Below are 20,392 nucleotides of genomic sequence, written 5' to 3' on the forward strand. Positions count from 1 at the left end.
GCATTTATTAAATTGCCCAAGCTGAACTTGTTTTGCGATTCTCATATTGAATTGGTTCAATAGTAATGGAGATTAATTTTGTCTCATATTGAACTGGTTCAATAATCAATACTACACTAAGCAATATTAATCCTATGTGATATTATCCCAAGTCAATGTAAGATTCATTATATCCAATTTTATTTTTAAATCGAACATCATCTAATAATCTATTGTAAATGTAAATTATTCATGTGTTTTCTGACTTGATTACCCGTGGACGAGCGAAGATAAATTTTGTATTCAAAGATAATATATATCATTATAGTTTACAATATTTATTATTTTATTGTATACTAGAAATTCCTAAAATTTTTTGAACTAGCTCAAACCTCAAGTAATATATGTACCAAAAATAGAAACTCTCTCTCCTACCACTCGTTCTATTGAGATTGGAAAATTGCAACCCGAAAAATCAGTAGTGGTTGCAACGAACAAGGCGGGAGGGAGCACTAGCAACAAGTCGACAGACTATGAATTAGGATGATACTTGTTGATTTCCACTACAAAGATCATTCGGATGTGATTTGTTGCTATGGGCAACATGGAGCAAGCCATAAGGCGTGATGGAGATTGTCGAGTGCAAATGCAGTTGGTGAGTAAGAATATTACGATTTTTCCGGTTGAAGACATTCAATTGGTTAGAGTTTGACCGGGAGCTCGTTGGGATTTAGAGATTTAGGAATTCCTCAAGGTTGAAGGAGTTCCCACGACGGAAGAGAAAACGTTGGTGGTCTACGGTGTTTTTCTACTACGGTGTATATATAAAAACAAGCATTTAGTTGTTTATATTGTAATATTTTTTTTCAAATTACGAGAAGAAATTATTTATATTAAATGGTTTGTCTTTTATTATTATTATTATTATTATTATTATTATTGCTTAAATTATTTAGTACTTAATCCATTTCACCAACATTGATACACACACCACTACTAAAATTCATTTACGCGCCACTTCGTATTAGCCAAAAAAAATTAAATTCATAATTTATCAACGATTTAACAAACTAAATTCGACCAAGCTTTCGTCATTTTAGTGACATTTATTTTCTGTGGGGAGTGTTATATTGCTAACTCAATACTTAATTGCTAACTACAACTAAATAATAGTCATTAGATATTCAAATTAAGGGGCCTAGATCATCAACCATGAAATGTCAATACGATCAACAAAAAACATCAATAAAGCCATATGATTAATTCTATAAAATATCAATAGGGGTATTAATGTCAATTAACTACATGTTTAGTTATAACTAACTTTTAAAAGAAATCCCAAAACGTTAAATTCATATAACATATATCAAATTAGAGATAATTTTATAAGGATTCCAACGATATCATACACGCATATGTTCCGACGTTAAAATTTTAAAAAAAAATCGAAATTTTTTCAATTTTTTCGTAAAGCAGAAATGTCAACATACTATATAAAATATGTCAATATAATACATGTAGAATGTCAATATATGCAATAGGTTAACATTCTCAAAGCATTGTGTTGACATTCTCAAAGCATTGTGTTGATATTTCAGAAACATTATATTGACATTTTCATCTAAAACCCTAATTTGGCGTTTTGTTTTATCTTTTTTGATTTTATTAATAAAAACGAAAATTACACATAACAAATTGTAGACCACACATTTTCTAAAATTCTATGGCCTTAAATTAGTTATAGTTAACAATTAAGTGATGAGTTACCAATTGATCACTCCCCTATTTTCTGTTTTATATTTTACGACGTCTGAATTTATTTATTTAGTTTAAAAACCAGACTCATTAACTGCTAAATGCTGAGGAGTCAAATTGCAAAATCACTGAAAAACATTAAACCCTTTCGGAAAACCTCCTCTTCTCTAAAACCCTACTCCCACCGGCCGGAGATGAGCATGAATTCCGTCGAAGAATCTCAAGTTGGGATTCTCTGCTACATTTCTCAACTTCCCGGCTTCCGAGGAATTCTCAAGCAGAGGTTTCTTCCTTTTTCTATTTTTTTTTATTACACTGCAAATGCACTTAAACATCATCACATTGCATGTTCACATCGCAATCGGTAAATCAGGAGCTCACTAGCACCAGTTACTGGGATGGATATTGATTATAGTTATGCCATTGATTATTGTGATTCTTCACTGTTACAGTCCCATTTGAATCAATGTTACAGAGAACATAATTTACTATATGACGGATCCATATGTATATGGCATAGTGATATGATTTACTCATTTCGTCCTTGTTTACTGTGATGGATAAAGGTAGATTATCAGAAGTCAATTAACTAGATCGTTTAAATCTGGGTTGGAATGACTGGATGAATGATATGTATCCACTTAAAAGAGATAGGATATGATGCATCATTTTCTCATTGACACATGAGAAGTAAACATGAGATGGATTACTTGATTTTATCATATCAAACCTTATATCTACTAAACCGTCCACCACCCTAAATGTAAACCAGGCCCTCGATTCTTATTGTAGTCTGTAGATGAGATAGTTTGAGCAGTTGCTGAAGGTGGATTGACAATTATTCCCTACCAGAGAGGCTTATCATGTATAAATATGTTGACCTTCTGGATAATGTGTCTTGTACAGTTGTACTCCAATCAACAATACCTGATATAGTTGAATCGTGGTTTGATTGCAGAGCTACAAATAGAAAGAAACTTTGCATTTACAATTAGTATGAAATAAAACTGAATGTCATCACCTTTTCATTATGCATCGTTAAAGTGAGTGGATTCGCTTGAATTTTATGCACTTGTTTGCAGGAACTGGTATAACTGTGTAACTTTTTTACTCCTTTTCAGATATTCAGATTTTATTGTTAATGAAGTGGGTTTGGATGGAAATGTTGTTCATTTAACTACGTTGGACTCTCCGTTGGAGGTGTGCACTTAGGTCTTAGTTATTCATGAGAAATAATACATGAAAGAATATGCAGTATACTAACTTACAATTTCATCTGATAGATTGCAGTGGAAAAGAAAGTAGAAGTAGCTGATTTACAGGAAAAAGATTATACTAATGAGATAGAATCGTTCAGAGTTCTTGCTGGTGATTCTGATGTTGAGAAATTGAAAAAACTCATTGATCAAGTTGTTTCAGGAGTTATTAACGATGATGAATCTATTGTTCTTTCTCCGAGCTCTGACAAATCTCATCGAACTGTATGATGATCAAATTATGCTGATTTTTAGTACATCTGAAGTTTGATATGTCATTCTTTTTTGTTTATTGAAACACTGTTTTTTTCAGGCTGTTCATAACTTCTTCAAGGAGAGAATGAAATTCCTTGTTACTGACACAGTGGATGGGCCTGATTCTTCATCGAAGTGTATTCGTGTGCGAATGAATTCAGGAAGTAACAATGGCAGGGGAAGGAACTCCAGGAAAAGAAAAAATCGAGATGATAAACCATATGATTCTAGAGGCTCTGATAGTAGTTGGCCAGAAAACCTTGGCAAGTTTCTTAGGTGATGCCTTTTCTATCCATTTTATTGAACCCTTTTAATGTGTATAATACAATTGGCTTTAGAAAAAAAAAAAAAATGGAACTTATGAGATTAAAGAAAGATAACAATATGACAACTAAATGTTGAAGTTTCATGAGGGAACGTGACACTTGAAAACCATTTTGACAGTAGTTATTATCCTGGGTCTATGAGTTAGATTAATAGGGTAATGCAGAGTACCATCGTTGATGGTGTAAATATATTTCCTTTCACCTTTGTCACATGTTAAAATTGAGAAAGCAAATTATGCTTTTCACAAAGTTCACAAGTGGAGGTAGTTGTAGTAGTAAAAGTAGGGGAATAATACTAAAAGGATTAAGATGTAGATTTCTTTTCTCTCGGTTCCACTTATAAGCCCCTGTACTTTGTAGCTGGAGAGAATTTTACTTAGTAATTTTGGAGTTTGGACTAATATATGTCATCTAATTTAACAAGGTTAAATTTTCATTGCATGTCTTTTAGAGCTCTACCAACTTCTGTTAGCTGGTTGCTTAAGGTTTACCATCATTGTTGTGGTACAGGTGTACTGAGTTTATATATTTACAATTAATCTCTGTTTTTTTGTGGCAACGAATGAAACTTATTGTTTAGGATTCAGTGTATCTCCAAACATGTGGCCAATGTCCATTCTTTTAGTGAGTTTGTACTTCTGATAGTTTGATGAAAGTTAGCTATTTATCAAAAAGCATTGTTATCCCTAAAGGTTATAGCTTGTTAGTCATGTAATTTGACTATAGGAATTGTTATTACATTCTCAGGTTTCATCTTTACAAGGAGAACAAGGATACACAAGAAGCCCTTGGGCTCCTTGCTAAGATGCTTGGCACTAAGGTACTTCAGATATTTGCTGTAGGGACTTGGAAGTTGCTGTACTACTTACTAATTGCTTCCTTCACTGCTTAGTATGGATATTATTCATCATTAGATTGATGCAACATCTGTTCGATGATCCATCTATTTAATTTTCACATACATTGTTTGCTTCCTATGATGTATAACTTGAAATTATTAAGTCTTCCCATTCCTGTTTGGCAGCCCAGGTCCTTTGGTTTTGCTGGCACAAAGGATAAACGTGCAGTAACCACTCAGAGGGTATTTTCATTTATTTTTTTCTACTCAATATAAATTCTTCAGATTTTGTTATATTGATACTTGTCCATATCTCAACCCAAAAAAACAAACACACCAACAAACTTTAATTGAATCCTGGTTGCTAGTGATGGAATTACTACAGTTTGAGTTTTTTAGTTTCAGCAAAACTTTTTTTCCTTGGCTTTTTGGTACGATGATTTGTAATAACTGATCTTGCAGGTAATTGTCAAATTTATTGTCACTCTGTCCAACTCCTCAATATCTGTTGTGGCGAAATAACAGAATACAATAGTTTTATGAATTGAACCAAACCAAAAAGTCAGATTTCTGAAGATGATAGTGGATTTGGAGAATTGGAGTGGCTTAACTTTCTTTTTCAGTTAGCCTTGTTAAGGTTCCAAAATGTTTATATACGCCATACTCTGTCTATGCTTTGATTTGCTTTTGCATTTAGGTTACCGTTTTCAAGCAGCGGGCAAGTAAGTTAGCTGCACTTAATGAGAAATTGATTGGTATTAAAGTTGGAAACTTCTGGTAAGTGCATGACTTGCAATGGAATGCGTATTATTATTTTGTACCATTATGATTCATTTTTTTGTTTATAGCCATGTTAATGAAGGACTTGTTCTCGGGCAACTCCAAGGAAATAGATTTACAATTACATTAAGGTGATCGTTTTGTTAGACATGAAAATGTAAATATACTGATTGTGATATAATATATGCGGATATGCATAATGAATCTACATTTCAATGTTCCACTTTCCATTTGTGCAGAAGCATCAGTGCTGAGAATGAAGATATTATTAGAGCAGCTGCTACTTCTTTAGGGGAGAACGGATTTATCAACTATTTTGGTTTGCAGGTTATTTAATGGATCCAACTATTCTCTCCTACGTTAAGTTTAATTCTGTACATATTGTCAAATATTTTTTATTACAGATCTGAGAGCAGTTTTAGGCCCCATATCCATACTAGCATATGGGATATCACTCACGTTTTGACAAATCCTATAAAGGAGAAACTTCAGCTACTACTTTATATTTTAACTTGTTACATCCAACCTTCTAGCTACCCTTGTCCATACTGTTGGTGAAGAATATATGCTCTGTCTAGGGATTCATGTTCCTAATTCTCATCAACTTAGATACGCTGATTTGAACCAACCAATGCATTTCAATGTAGGTGACTGTCAAAACCCACTCTTGAGTCTGGATTCTCTGGAGCTACCAGAAACTTGTGTGTGCCTGTTATGATCACATGCGCAATACAAAATAATCTATTTATCTGCTTCACTGTTCCCTATATTCTTAACATGATAATATCAAAGTCTCTCCTATTTTACTTTGTGGGCCTGAAGGATACCACTTTGACGCATGAATTCCTTAAGCAAGCCTTTTCCTTACTTGAAAAAAAAGCCGATAAAGGACATTTTATCGTTTAAGTGATAATGTGATATTACTTCTCTTGACCCTTGAGATCTCAAATATGCCTGCTTATATCTATGACTTAAGCTATCAACTTTTTACTGTGGATGGTGTTTCTGCTACATAAAGTTGAAACTGTTTTTCTGCATTAATTGACAATTGTGTTTGGTGTTTACAGCGCTTTGGAAGCAGTTCTATAGCTACACATCTCATTGGAGCCGCATTACTGCGAGGGGAATGGAAAGGTGCTGTAAGCATGGTTTTGGAGCCGCGAGAAGGAGATATCCTTTTGCATTGCTGTCCACTTATTTACATATTCCCGGGCATTGCTGTCCACTTATTTACATATTCCTGGAAAAGAATGTCCTGGTTAAATTGTTGCATGTTGCTTCTTGACTGAGATATTTGATCACAGAAGGATGCCACAAGACAGATAAGAGAATATTACAAGGAGAGTGGTGACATTGAGGGTACTTTAAGGCAGTTGCCACGATATCTTGTTGCAGAACGTTCTATTGTAAGTCCTATATTGTGCATCTGACACCCTATTATGCCAATGTCATCCAACTATGTTGACATTTAAACGCCACCTCCTGAATCAACAAAAAAGTCAATTAACTTTTTTCTCCAGAGCAAATGGGAATTAAAAAGCACCAAGCTTGATGTCTTATTAAGGGAAATGAATGATACCTGGGAATACCTGGAAGCTTTAAGACTAGCATTAGACACCTCTGCGGCCCTGCCGGATCTTTTAAGAAACCTGGCTGATTAGGCTTGCTTGTTAACTTGTACACACTGATTAGAAGCTTTACAGAAAATTCTTGTCTCATTCCCACTTATTGTCAGCTAAGGAACATTTACAATGCCCCTAAAGGCTTTGGAACTTGGAAGGCGGATCTAGAAAAGGTTTATTCAGTTTTATATGTTGCATCTTGTTTCTCAATGCAATTGTTGCCGTAGAAAGGGTATTGGTCAAAAGTTTTGTTTTTCTGAGTTGGATTATTGACTAAAAACACACCAGATTTATCTGTATGCTTTAAATGGGGTATAGGTTGAATTACCTGGGACGAAGTAGCACTTATATGAGGTTCAGGATGGTCCCTGCAACAACATTACATCCTCAAAATACCGTCTTATAAGTATATATTTTGAGGGGTTCATGACCTACAAAACCCTCATATCTTTGATATCCTGAAACATCTATACTCGCTACTGGTGCTGTACGACTCATACCCATATTGAGTTGTGATGTTATCGTCATGTATATGGCTCCTTTGATTGAGCATGCCTTTTGATCACCACATTTTATTTGGCTGACTTCACATCAAAGTGCTCATCTTTGTATGTTCTCATGTAACGTACATATATAAAAGCAATGATGGATAAGCCATTTTAGGTAAATTTCAGGTAGCGTATGCTTAAAGCTACAATGTAAGCTTATGTCTGAAGCAGCAGTTTTAAGCTTTAAGTCGTTGTACTAACTTATTAGCCATCTATATGCTATTCTGCTTATGCTTTTCAAACTATCTTGCTCATCTCTTTGACTTGATTGAATCATACTTCTACGCTTTGAGTCTCTATATGTTGATCGTGACAAACTACATTTCCTTGATATTTAGCTGCAATGCTTCCAAAAGAGTCCTGGGAATTACTTACAAGCTTTGTTGGCGATACCTAGGACATTGAGAATGATGTAAGTTTTATCACTGCCTTCATGTTGTTTATTGTTATCAGCATTCGTCCTTGCACTCTATGGGTTTATAGATATTGATTTTGCTTGCTTTTAAGATACTTAGTTGTTTTAACTAGGGTCAGCAGTAGATTAGTTAGATAGAAACCATATGTAATGGTGTAAAAAGTACCTTATGAGCTTTTGGTTTGCAGATAAAAAGGTTGAGACTCACAGCATCAATTACTCCAAAAAACTGATTAATGTACAAAATTTCAACTCCTAAAACCTAGGAAGCATGGAGACGAATATGAAATACGTGTATGATACAATATGGGGACGTAAAAATGAGAACCAGGCCAATGTCATGCTTCATAGCTTCTAACTATCACTTTAGATGATTAAATAAAAGGTTAATCATGTATTGTGTCACCTACTTTTTGTGTTTTCTCCAACTGCAATTTCTCTTCAATTACGTAAAATTTGTGAGAAATTTGATTTATGCCCCCAGCTTGACATAATCCGCAACTAGATTCTTAGTTGGATTATAGTTTAATTGGGGTGGATTTTTTTATAATAATATATTATGTCCCCAAGTTTCACCTTTTCTTTAAAACCCTCAGTTAGAGAAATGTTTGATTTATGTACCACTCGGGATATTTCCTGAAAAAAACATGAGTAACCCTAAAAAAAATCCACCTTAATTAAACTACTGCTGTAATCCACATAAAAATCTGCCATATTTACTCATCGTACTGTCGCCGAATCATGTCAAGTTAGACACAACTCAATCTTTTTGCTTAGGTGGGGATTTTTTTCTTGAAATGTTGATAGTTGGGGACACAAAACAAGGTTAGCCCTTAAATGAATTCTAAAAATGATTGAGTTGCAGTCGAAAGAAACAAGAACCATTGTCAAAGCACCTGGCAATTAAAATTCCATTAATTCAACGCAAGGCCAATTGTCAATTCTGCTAATGAATTGTTAATGAAAGTAATGTTGAAGTGCTAAACGTTGATGATTTAATTGTCTCTTTTATTTTGATGTTTGTGCTGTTTGATGGTACATACTTGTGGACTTGTTCTTATATTGTTGTGTTAAAACATTTTTGTAGTTAAATCCCATTCTTTCCATTAGTGACGTTGTGTGTACTGTTTTTCAACTTTCAGGTTTGTGCATAGTTATCAGAGCTATTTATGGAACCATGCAGCGAGTATGAGAGTTCAAAACTATGGTATGCAGGCTTTAGAGTTTTCTGTTATCTCTTTCTGTGAGGTGATTCAGTAGACCCATCGACATAGCATTATTAATTAGGATTAAGAAAAAACTATATGAATTTGCTAAATTAATGGATCCAATATAATATTGAACTTAACATAAAACAAAACTTAACAGCCATCTCCTTACTCAAAACAAGGAATCTTGGGGACTACAATATAATCAAGCAACAGAAAATGTAAGTTGGGAATTTTAAGAGAAAATCTAAGTTAATGACATTTGCTGAAAACGGGACACTAGTCACACAACATGATGAACCCAGATTTTTAATCCTAATCTATTTTATCGTCTAGTTAGTAGCTAGATCATTTATAAAATTACGTTATAACAGTAAAATTATATTGTAGTACATATTGTAATTGATTCAATAAATAAAAAAAGATGTACAAAATTAAATTTATTTCAAGCCAAAATTAGTAGTTGTGTAATCTTCAATTCTACTATTTGATTCTTCTCTTCACACTTGATCTTTCAGCAACTTTGAAGTCTTGTGTCTTGTACTTGATCTTCAATCTTCATTACAACAATTTTGGGCTTGATTATGATTTTACTTTCTGTGGGGACGAGTATACCTGATATTAATTTCATGATTCTTCTATGGCATATAAAACGAATGCAGGGTTCAACCAGGTTGTATTGGGTGATTTAGTATACTGCAAAGAAGAAGATAATGACAAAGAAACATTAACATCTCCTTTGGAGTGTGAAGATGACGCTGGCGATGATGATACACACATTGATTGCAATCTTGAGGACATACCAGTGGCTGATCTTTCTGAAGTAAAAAATGCATCTGTTAAGGTATTGTTCTGCAAGTCTTTCTATGCTAGATTTCATGAGTATTTTAAACTGAAATTAATGAACATGACTTCACATACGTCATACGTGTAATCTGTTGGAGTCTAATTCTCATCTGATTTTGGTATGTTCAACCGAATTGGGGCCTTGTTACCTATTACACTCTAACCTTGTCTCATTTGAAGCTTATTCCTATAGATGATTTAAGTTTTGGACTAGAAATACAGGGTTTGAGATAATAACAGGAAACTGTGGTCAGGCTCTTAATTTAGTAAATCACTTAAATTTGTGTTCGTAATTTACTTCATTATGGTATAATTGAGATAATAACAGGAAACTGTGGTCAGGCTCTTAATTTAGTAAATCACTTAAATTTGTGTTCGTAATTTACTTCATTATGGTATAATTAGGCACGTTAAATATTAAGTTCAACTCATGTTTGCTTTTACTATGAGTCTGGTTAATATAATAGATAGGAACAGTGCAACTTTTGTTCCATCTTTCAAATATTTTAGTTTTTTCAATTTTCCTGTTATATTTGGAAAAAAAAGTAAATATTCACACCCTTCACAAAATAACACAGACTAAAAATAAAAAATACTGAAGTATGTATAGGGCACAATAAGTCTCTCTTTTTTTGTCATTCAATTAATCATGATAGAAAATGTGTATCACTTCCCTCTTACATACAGGTTATTAGTGAGGAGGATATTGCTGCTGAGAAGTATTCTATTGAAGATATTGTCCTTCCTTTACCAGGGTAAAGTTTGGCCAGCTTAGACCTAGAAATCTTTGATGATCTTTTCTCAATCACCTAAAATTCTCCCAATTCAAGGAGGCTAATATATATGGCTGCTTAAGCTTCTATAATGCATTCAACAGGTCAAGGGTGTCTTATCCATCAAATGAAATTGGAAAAATCTATCATGACTTGGCGAAAAAGGTGAAGTTTTTTACTCTTTATCCTGCCAATTTAATTCACGTGATTATAAGTGAGGGGCGTGTATAGATGGAAATATGTAGGTTTCTTCATTCCTACTTTGAACTGTATAGTTAGAGTATAATTAAAAAAAGTAGTAGTACTTGTATTCTGAGAATAAGTACATAGTAACGATAAAAAATAATAGAGAAGACACTATGCATGAGACAAGCAATGAAAAAGACAATTATCTTCACTTAAATGTAAAAACAACAGTTACTATGTTTTGTTCATATGTAAATAAGTTCATAGAAATATAAAATTAAACTTTGGTCTTTGTCACTTTTGTTAAAGATATGGAAATATATATTGTTATATGTATTTTGGCACATCATGCTAGATAGTAGTATGATTTAGTAATTTGTTAGTATTTAATTAGATGTGCACTGTATGCTTAAGTATTTTAATTTCCATTTTTACAACCAACTGAGTTTTCTTTTGATATGTCATATCATATGTAAGTGTAACAATCTGCCTTATAAAAAATTAAAGGTGTATAGGATGAGGCAATACTAGTTTATAACAGTAACTCTCTTTCGTATGTATTATCTTATAAATCTCAATGTGCTTGCCTATCAGGATGGTATCAGCTTGACGGAGAGTGCACATAATTCAAAGTGAGTTATTCGCATGATTTTAAATATTGAATCTCATAAGTGTTTGTGGGTTCTGCAACCTATACCCAGCTAACACATATTTCAACTTTTCGGTAGTACCTTTTTTTTCTCAATTAGATGGCTTTCAAGGATTACTTTCACCAGTCTACATTACTTGCTGCTTGTTTAGGGAATTCTCATTAACCAATATGACTGGAGCATATAGGCGGGTGTTTCAAAAGCCCAAGGATTTTGAGTGGTATTCTTGACTCTCGTCTGTACTCCTTTTGTAGAGCTGATGGTCTTCTCGGTTTTTTAAATTTTATTGTTCTTGCTCTGTAGGGAATTGCTCAAGTACACAGATCCAAATCTACCACTGGCAGAGACAGATATGGACGTTATTGCCAAGTCACGTGCATCCAGGATTGTCAGAGATTCGGATGAAAAGGAAAATCCTCATGGTTGCAGACCAGAGGCAGAAAATTGCAACAATGAGACCAATATATCAGCAAATGTAAAAGATGATACACAAACTGAGACCTCTGAGTCACAGGAAAGCCAGACGGCCCTCAAGTTGGGGTTTACCCTCCCTGCTTCATGTTATGCAACTATGGCCATAAGGGAGCTGCTGAAGACATCAACCTCGGTATGTATCTAAGATTGTATTCGCTCATCACCATGCCAATTAATTTGTCGAGTCTACATCCGTGCAATGCAAATCATGCTCAGTATCAGAAACAAAAATCTCTCATTCATTCATCCAAAAGATTATACCTCTGGACCATGTTGCATAGATAAATCATAACATGCATTCCCTCGTTGCAGGTTGCATTTCACAGGGCGCTGAACTAAACCATTCACGTCCGAAGCCAATTCATTCCCTTCTTGATGGAGTCCCTGGCTTAAGATATGTTCACTCTACTTGCTTTTAATTTATGCTGTATGAATCAGGAATGCCAAATTTTGAATTGTTTTACTTTCTGTCAACCTCATTATTGGACATCAAATTGATGAACAAAACTCACAACCAACTGATTCCATTATGATTCTGCCCCCATCAAATGAAATGAAGAATATAATTTGGACAAAGGTTTCATCATTTTGAATGATGTTACATTTTGTTGCTTCATGAATTAATTTTTTTATGCTTCACTGATTGTTTAATGCATCACCGTAGAAACTAATAATAACTGGTCTATTTCTGTACTAGGTTTACCTAATTTTTTAACGCAGAGTTTACCCAATTTAGTAAATCACTCAAATCGAGGTTCATAATTTGCTTCATCATGGTTAGCTTAGTTTTTTTTTAAAACTTCTTGTTATCTTCTGGAGAAATGATGTCTCACTTTTTATTTTATTTTTTTCTTAATTGGTTTCATGTAAACGTACATTTATAAAATTTTTGTATGCTATATCATTTTCATTGAGATTAGTCCCCACACTACGTTTGCATCAGAATTCAGTCCTTACATGTTCATTAATGAGTATTGAATTTTCACACTTTTATAAGTATCAACATTTTGTCTACAGTGATCTCATCTTGATTCTTGTTGTGAATATAACTCATCTAGTGATGGAATTTTATGAACAAAAATGCCAGTTTTATTCATACAATTTCATCCCTAGGGATGAGTCATCTACTTTACCAAACATCTGTTTAGAGTTATGGATCCATGTATATAATTTTCTTCCCTTAAAGAAAATTGTTATCCTATATCATTTAATCACTAAACTAAAATATTTGTATGAATTTCATTTAATTAACACGCATTGCATTACATCTATATCATTTAATCACTAAACTTAAATATTTGTATGAAATTCATTTAATTAACACGCATTTGCATTACATCTGTATCAAAATGAGTAAAATACATTGTTATTTGCTCGTATCAATGTTGAGCATTGGTATTTATCAAAGTACTCTATTTGACATTATGTACTACTAATTATAGTATTTGTTTTCTCAAATTAAGTAACTATACGTTCGTTAATTTACTTGTCCACCAAGATTATCGTAAAGAAATATAGAAATATACTTATTTTCAATCAAAATATACATTTTTTGAATTTTGAAATGGATTTCGTGGAAGCTCATAAATTCTCGTTAGGGTGGGGTCTATATGTATGGGAACAGCCGCACGTGCACCTCTCTATCAAAATTAATTCATAAATAGTTCGAATTGCATGTATAATATAGCATTAATTGAAATTGCCTGCTCTAAAATGAAATACCTAAAATAATTTGAAATGATTCTGGAATGGCTTGGTCATTCATAAGTCATAAGCACTAAGGAACACTTCACTTATACTCCCTTAGTCCCATATAAAACACACATTCTTTTTTTGAGATATCTCATATTCAAAGTGGCATATTTCTAAAATAAAAAACAACAATTTCTACTTTATTCTATCTCCATGTCATAATCTAATCAACACTGCATAAATTATGGTGTCGAAAAAGTATTTCCTTTTTTGTACTTCATGAGACATGAATTGGTCTAGCTAGTGGTAGATTGATAACGTCTAAGATCAAATGTCCCGGATTCGAGCCCACCATGATGCGACCTTTAAAATTCTTTCATTTCCCAATTAAAAAATAGAGTATTATTAATCTATTTTAACCACTTCACTTAATACTACAACTCATAGCATTAAGTGACCACTTAATTTTCTATTTTGAAGAAAAAAGGAAAAGGATACAATTGTTCACCTGCATCAGTTTTCCAAATTTGATACTCCATAAGAGAGGTTGAAGCAATTACATCTACTACTATTTCTGTAAAATAAGAAGAGTATTTATGGATGTATATTCAGGTAAAGTTTTGTTTTCTAATTATATTGATACGAGAGAGATTGAAGTAATTGCATAATTCTGTCAAATAAGAAGAGTGTTTATGGTCTTTGAATATATTTTCAGGTGAAATTTTATTTTCTAATTGTATGTAACAAATAAAATTCACTGCCGAAACGTATTGACTGATTGAGCTTAAATGAAAATAAATGACGTATAATAAAATCGAATTCAGTTACACGGACAGCCCCTACACTCACTGGTGTCACTCAATATCGTCACCCAATCCAAACTTACTAGTACAACTTTAATAATGGGTAAATATAATAATTTATTTACTAGATATTTTTCATTTTTCTAACATTACTTCAAATATTAATCATTTTTAGAAAATAGTGAACCATATTCGTGTTTGAATATCCTCAAGCTGACATTAAATAATACTAGTACTGATTTAATTCTATAATATCCCGAATGTCAAATCTCCAATAATATTACTGTTTATAAGAATATAAGTGTTTTAATCATTAAAAATCTAAAATGAAAATAATAATAATAATAATAATAGATCTTTGGATACTTTATCTTTGTCATTTAAGGTAAGACCTCAGGTTAAATTTTGAAAAGTTTCAATTTGATTATCAAGTACGTGTTTGATAAATATTAGCCGATTTAAGGGCTCTTAATGAATTACGTGCATGAACCCCTAAAACAATTGTTTGCGTAATACTATATATCAGTTTATAGATCCCAAAACATAGTATAGCAATTTACTAAAAAATAGATACTCCACTATATTACTCCATAAAAAAATTATTTGTCTATTAAAATCTAAAAATAATTATATGACGGTTTACTTAATCTGGTTAATTATAAAATTGAATAACAATTATCAATTAATAAAAATAGTATAACGAATCTTAATAAAAGAAATAAACACACATATTCAACTAGCATGGAAGAGAAATTATTAATAACTACTCCCTCCGTTCCGCGGTAGTGGATGTGTTTTTTTTCAGCATGCTATTTAAGAAAAATTATGTTAAGTGAGTTAAGTTAAAGAAGAATAAACTCGAAAATGAAAAAAAATGGTTGAGAGATTAAAAGATAATAAAGTAAGAGAGAATAAAGGAAGTGAGAAGAAATGGTTGGCTTTTACTAGAAAGAGAAAGTAGCAAAATGACAAAATGACTCAACTACTATCAAACGGAGAGAGTAAGTTACACGGAGTACTTCGTGATATATACTATTTCTTACCTTGTTCTTTCCATACTAGTAATCGCAAATGGCATACTAATACTACTAATCATCGGGAATGCCATTCGATTAGATTCCTACTTTTCTTCGTACCACTTGCCACCTAAGTAGTAATTGAAATCTTAAACTCATAAGTCATAACTAATTAATCAATGTCATATTTATAATATTGAATGTATTTTATAGTAGCATATATACTAGTATCTTATACACGCTTTCCTCAAACTTTTCAATAATAAACGGCATTGAGTTTTTATTAGACTAAGCTAATGACGTAATATATCAAACATAACTCGTAAGATTGGACACAATAAAGAAAACCATCATCGCAAAAGCGGTGCAAAGATTCTCACTAACAATAATTAAATATTCGACAAAAACCAAAAGTGAATCCAAGCCAACCCCTAAAGATTAGGGTGGAGCTACCACAATATAAGATCGACGACAACTCCAAAAGCCTAATTTAAAAAGTATAGTTTCCCGATCGTCATATGCTGACATACGGACGATCGACCCCCCCCTTCCTGGGGCCTCAAGGCAATTTGAATCCTTCACTTTCTAAAATGTCGGCTAACCTTGTAAAATCCCAAACCCTCCCCATCTCTTCCAAACCCTAAAACCTAACAATGAATTAATCCCAAACCCAAATCAAGCCTCCTTGAAGAAAAGATTCCTATCAAAGAAGATACTACAAATTACTAGTACTCCTAAACAGCCAATAATACATACATACATATATATAGTTCATAGTAACGAAATAAACAAAACTACATATATAGCAATTAAACACAAAAAAAAAAAAAAAAAAACTTACACCACTAGAGTACAAAATTTATTCACCGGAATAAGCAGCCCAAATCAAAAACCAGTCGTTCCATTCGCTCCCACAACTACTGATCAATCTCCGCCGCCGTCGCAGCAGCGGCGGCGGTAGGGGCAACAATGGTGCCATCGCCGTACAAACAGCTTAGCTGATGAAAATACGGACACGTCCTCGAATTCACAGACCTCTTCTTGCTGCTATCCTTGGTCTTCCTAAAATACTTATTTATATTCTCCCATTTCTCCTTGCACCTCTTCGCACTCCGTTTGTATCCCATCTCCTTCATCCCCTGCGATATCCTCTCCCACAGCGGCCCCTTATTGCTCCCCTCTCCTCCTCCCCCGCCCGTCTCGCACCTCAGGTTTATCAGCGCCACCACCTCCTCCCTCGGCCACCGCCTCCCCGCCGGGCTCGACGGCGCCGCCACCACCGGCGTCTGCGGCGGCGTGCTCTTGCACAGCGAGCTGGACGAGTTGGAGTTCGTTTTGGAATTCGTGTTGGTGTTGGTGTCGAATTTTCCCTTTTCTTCGGGAGTGGCGGTGAACTGCTTGAGGAATTGGATGATCACTGCTTGTCTCTCGGCGGTGGATTGCTGCTCCTTGGCTCGGGTTTCGATCTCGGCTTGGATCCGTTTGGTTTCCTGGATCCGCCAGGCGTCCTCGCGGGCGATTCGCGCCTCGTCTCGGGTGAGGATGTCGTGGATGAGTTTGTGGTGGAGCTCTTCCTGCTTGGACATCATTTGGGTCACCACGGCCTGGCAGAAGCCCTTGAATTTGTCGAGCTTGTCTCTTCGCTTCCTTTTGATGGTTGGGTTGATTATGACGTCTTGGGGCTTCTTGGCCGTCGGATCCTGATCGTCCATTTCTTGGATGTGATGAGCTTCTTGGTACATTTCGTCGAGCTCGTTGTAGTTTTTGTTGTTGCTGCTGCTGCTGCTCAAGTGTCGGCTTACTTCTTCGAACTTATCCTTGCACTCCACTCCACTCCTCTTGTACCCCAGCTCCCCCAGCTTTCTAGATTCATGAAAAACAATAATTTCATTCCAAAACCATAAGATTTAGTTGAATTATGGCATGTCCCGCGACTTAGGAAGCAGAAGAAAACCATGAAATTTGCATTTTTCGGAATATAAATTGTAATCTGGTAAAAATTGCCGGAAAAACTATGAAATTTAGCTAAATTATCCCGCAACTACTTCAATTGAAAAACTATAAAGTTTGCATTTGTTACGACCAAATTAGAAGTGGATGTGAGTTGAATAATGTTGTCTAACATTAAAATAAAAAAAACTATATATGTTTGTGTGGTAAAAAGGCATTATGGAACAAATCTAAACTTGATCGTTTTCCGAAAACAACTCAGAATTCATTAGATTGGTATAATTAAACACAAAATAATGGGCACTGAAATTGAAAAATGCTATTCCCTAGCCCTCATTTAATGCAAAAAAAAGGCATGCCTTGAAACGTGCTCCCAGGTGAAGTCGGGAAACCAAATCTCGGTGGTGGATCTGAGCTTGAGGAGGGCGAGAAGCTCGTCGTTGGACCACGGATCGGCGGATCTATCGGCGAGCAACGGCGGTGCGTAGGGGTCGAAGGAAGGATTTCCATGAAAGGAAGCTCTTGAGAATTGCTCACTCCCATGGAACATTCTTCTTCTTCTTCTTCTTCAACTCAGCTAGCTAGAGAGATTAATTAAAAAACAAAAAATGCAAAAACTTCTTCTCTCTTATTCATCACTCAAGTTTGTCTTGTATTGCAGTGAATTAAATAGCTAGGTGGGCTGGGCATGCATATGAATTTTTTTTAAAAAGGAAAAAGATTAAAGAGACAGACATTTTGTGGCACAAGAGTCCAATGAAGGGACAGGCGAAGGTGTTGATGCGATTGGGGGGATGGATCACACGCGTCGGAGACACACGTGGGGGGTTGCAGACTGCAGTAGAAAGGGAATTCTTTATTTAATTAATTAATTTAATTGAAAATAGGTAGTAGTAGTATTGGAGTTAGGGAAGATGGTGAGTGTGGATATATAGAATTTGGAATCCAAAGCGAGAGAAAACATGCAGAGAGGGATGATGGCGATGATTGTGTGAATAGAAAGGAAATTTTGCAGCAGCGACACGTGAATGCATGCAGACAATGGGACCATCTTATTACTACTACCTCACAAGTACACACACTCTCACGCACTCAATTCATCTCTCTCTCTCTATAACGCCTTCTTCAATTCAATTAATTTATGTACTCGACTTTTAATTACTACCAATGTCCAAAATCATAATTTTTGGATTACTCCTTTCATTCTTCGCTAAGAGACACATTTTTTTCAATACAAAATTTAAGAAAATTGGGGTTTGTTACTTAGGTTTCTGTTAAAATGACAACACCTCTTAAAGCCGTGACACCACTTATACAACAATATTATAAACGCTACACAGCAATCTGTAGATTGATATTGTTGGCCGAAAAAAAATTTTGTATAGTGTACATTGTACAACATATTGCTGGCCGTCTTTTTAAGTTTTTTTTTTTGCCACATGGCAGCTTATTATTCGTCCACGTGTACAAACGATTGGCTAGGAATGATGGTATATATGGTGTTATTTTAAGAGGTGGTGACACCCTAACACTCCTCTATATACTTATTATACTATGTAATTGGGAAGAGAAAAAGTAGAAAGTAAAAAAATAAAAGAATAGAATGCAAAAATTATCAAAGAGGAATCAATTAAAAGGGGGTACTAATTAAACATAGTAATTTATGTACATTAGATACAGCAGAGTTGGTGGACCCAAATTTCCTACGGCTATACTAGCTACCATATAGTAGTAGTGTTTATTTTAGATGTGTTACACGTTTATAAAATGAATACATACTGATATTTTAAAAAAAATGTACACGTATTTAAATTTATGATTCCAAATTTACATTAATGGATAAGTCAAGTAAATTACACAATATCAACGATAATAATTAGTATTATATTAATTGCACCTAAGAAAGGTTAATAGAATAATCATCGAAAATTACACATAAATTTTAATTTTTTTTGATATATATATTGTGAACAAAAAATATGCCCACAAAATTAGTAAGATAGTTATTTGACTATTTTATGGTGGATATGTGGTCAAAATTACTCTTGATTAGGGCATTACAAAATAGAATAAGGAAAAAAACTACCGATCTTATGATCATTCAGGTGCCAAGAACTTTATCTGGTGTCAAATTTGTAATAAGTCAAATGCAGTATATTACTCCACTAGTTGTTAAAGAAATTTGGTTAATAATTCATGAATCGAAGTTAAAATGTAGAGTTTATTCATTATTTATATATCTGGTTTCTTTACATAAAAAAGATCTCAGGCCAAAAAGTGCAATAAGCTGAAGTATCACTAATGTACAAACAACATATGTTATCATGACATATAAATATATATAGAAAAGAAACATGATCAAATGCAAACTCTAAATATTGTATAAATTTTAAATTATGATCAGGACCGTTAAATAATGTCAACAGATTACAAAATAACAGCAATAGAAAATATCAACACAGTGTCAACGATTGACATTGTGTTGACACTGTGTTGACATCAAAATCATGAAATTTTACACTGTGTTAACATTATGTTGACGTTGTGTTGATACTGTGTTGAAAAGTTTGGAGTTTGTACAAAATATAAGTTTGCATTTTATCACCATGTATAGAAATTACATGGTGGATTGGTGGTATATAGGAAAGAATTTCATGAATATCTATGATAGTATCAGAGCATGTTTTTAATATAGACCAAAAGTTTAATTAAATCAATAATGTATCTACGAGAAATAGTACCTTTGGCTTCAAATTTGGTCGAATTTGACGTCATTCATTAGTTTCAAGAAAGAATATAGGAGTATTTAATACTTATAAAAAAAGAGTAGATATTTATTCTCTCTTCATAATTTGACAACTTTTTGTATATTTCTTCTATGAAAGAACTCTTGCATCAACATCATAATCGATATATACAAGTTGACAACTGAAAAGATTCCCCCAACTTGGTTTCTTGATGTTAGGTCAAGATACTAAATTACAACCAACTTTGTACTTAAATTATTTAATCAATGCAAG

General features: G+C 33.8%; 2 protein-coding genes across 2 annotated transcripts; one reads left to right on the top strand and one right to left on the bottom strand.

Moving 5' to 3' along the window:
- Positions 1 to 1,835: 1,835 nt before the first annotated feature.
- Positions 1,836 to 12,487, top strand: LOC125195339 (Pseudouridine synthase family protein). The gene is made up of 20 exons (XM_089057768.1): positions 1,836 to 2,017; positions 2,856 to 2,934; positions 3,018 to 3,215; positions 3,304 to 3,521; positions 4,319 to 4,391; positions 4,596 to 4,652; positions 5,107 to 5,186; positions 5,258 to 5,320; positions 5,429 to 5,516; positions 6,257 to 6,359; positions 6,492 to 6,595; positions 7,698 to 7,771; positions 8,917 to 8,981; positions 9,645 to 9,826; positions 10,516 to 10,583; positions 10,706 to 10,766; positions 11,382 to 11,419; positions 11,589 to 11,657; positions 11,741 to 12,044; positions 12,224 to 12,487. Exons 1-20 carry the CDS (start codon positions 1,836 to 1,838, stop codon positions 12,248 to 12,250), a joined length of 2,133 nt encoding a protein of 710 aa, XP_088913894.1. The 3' UTR covers positions 12,251 to 12,487.
- A 3,620-nt stretch (positions 12,488 to 16,107) lies between these two features.
- Positions 16,108 to 18,234, bottom strand: LOC125192429 (trihelix transcription factor GTL2-like). Its single transcript, XM_048089994.2, has 2 exons — positions 17,732 to 18,234; positions 16,108 to 17,285 (listed from the first exon to the last, which is right to left on the bottom strand). Exons 1-2 carry the CDS (start codon positions 17,920 to 17,922, stop codon positions 16,340 to 16,342), a joined length of 1,137 nt encoding a protein of 378 aa, XP_047945951.1. The 5' UTR covers positions 17,923 to 18,234; the 3' UTR covers positions 16,108 to 16,339.
- Between the last annotated feature and the right edge of the window lie 2,158 nt (positions 18,235 to 20,392).

Source organism: Salvia hispanica, chromosome 4, assembly GCF_029641045.1.
Source record: "Salvia hispanica isolate PSC_SH4W2 chromosome 4, Shi_PSC_v1, whole genome shotgun sequence".
NCBI classification, from domain to species: domain Eukaryota; kingdom Viridiplantae; phylum Streptophyta; class Magnoliopsida; order Lamiales; family Lamiaceae; genus Salvia; species Salvia hispanica.

Coding starts and splice junctions, on each gene's coding strand:
- LOC125195339 (XM_089057768.1), top strand. CDS start 1,836: ATGCTGAGGAGTCAAATTGCAAAATCACTGAAAAACATTAAACCCTTT. Junction 6,360..6,491: donor TTTGGAGCCGCGAGAAGGAG/ATATCCTTTTGC, acceptor ATATTTGATCAC/AGAAGGATGCCACAAGACAG. Junction 12,045..12,223: donor TGCTGAAGACATCAACCTCG/GTATGTATCTAA, acceptor CCCTCGTTGCAG/GTTGCATTTCACAGGGCGCT.
- LOC125192429 (XM_048089994.2), bottom strand. CDS start 17,922: ATGTTCCATGGGAGTGAGCAATTCTCAAGAGCTTCCTTTCATGGAAAT. Junction 17,286..17,731: donor ACCTGGGAGCACGTTTCAAG/GCATGCCTTTTT, acceptor TCATGAATCTAG/AAAGCTGGGGGAGCTGGGGT.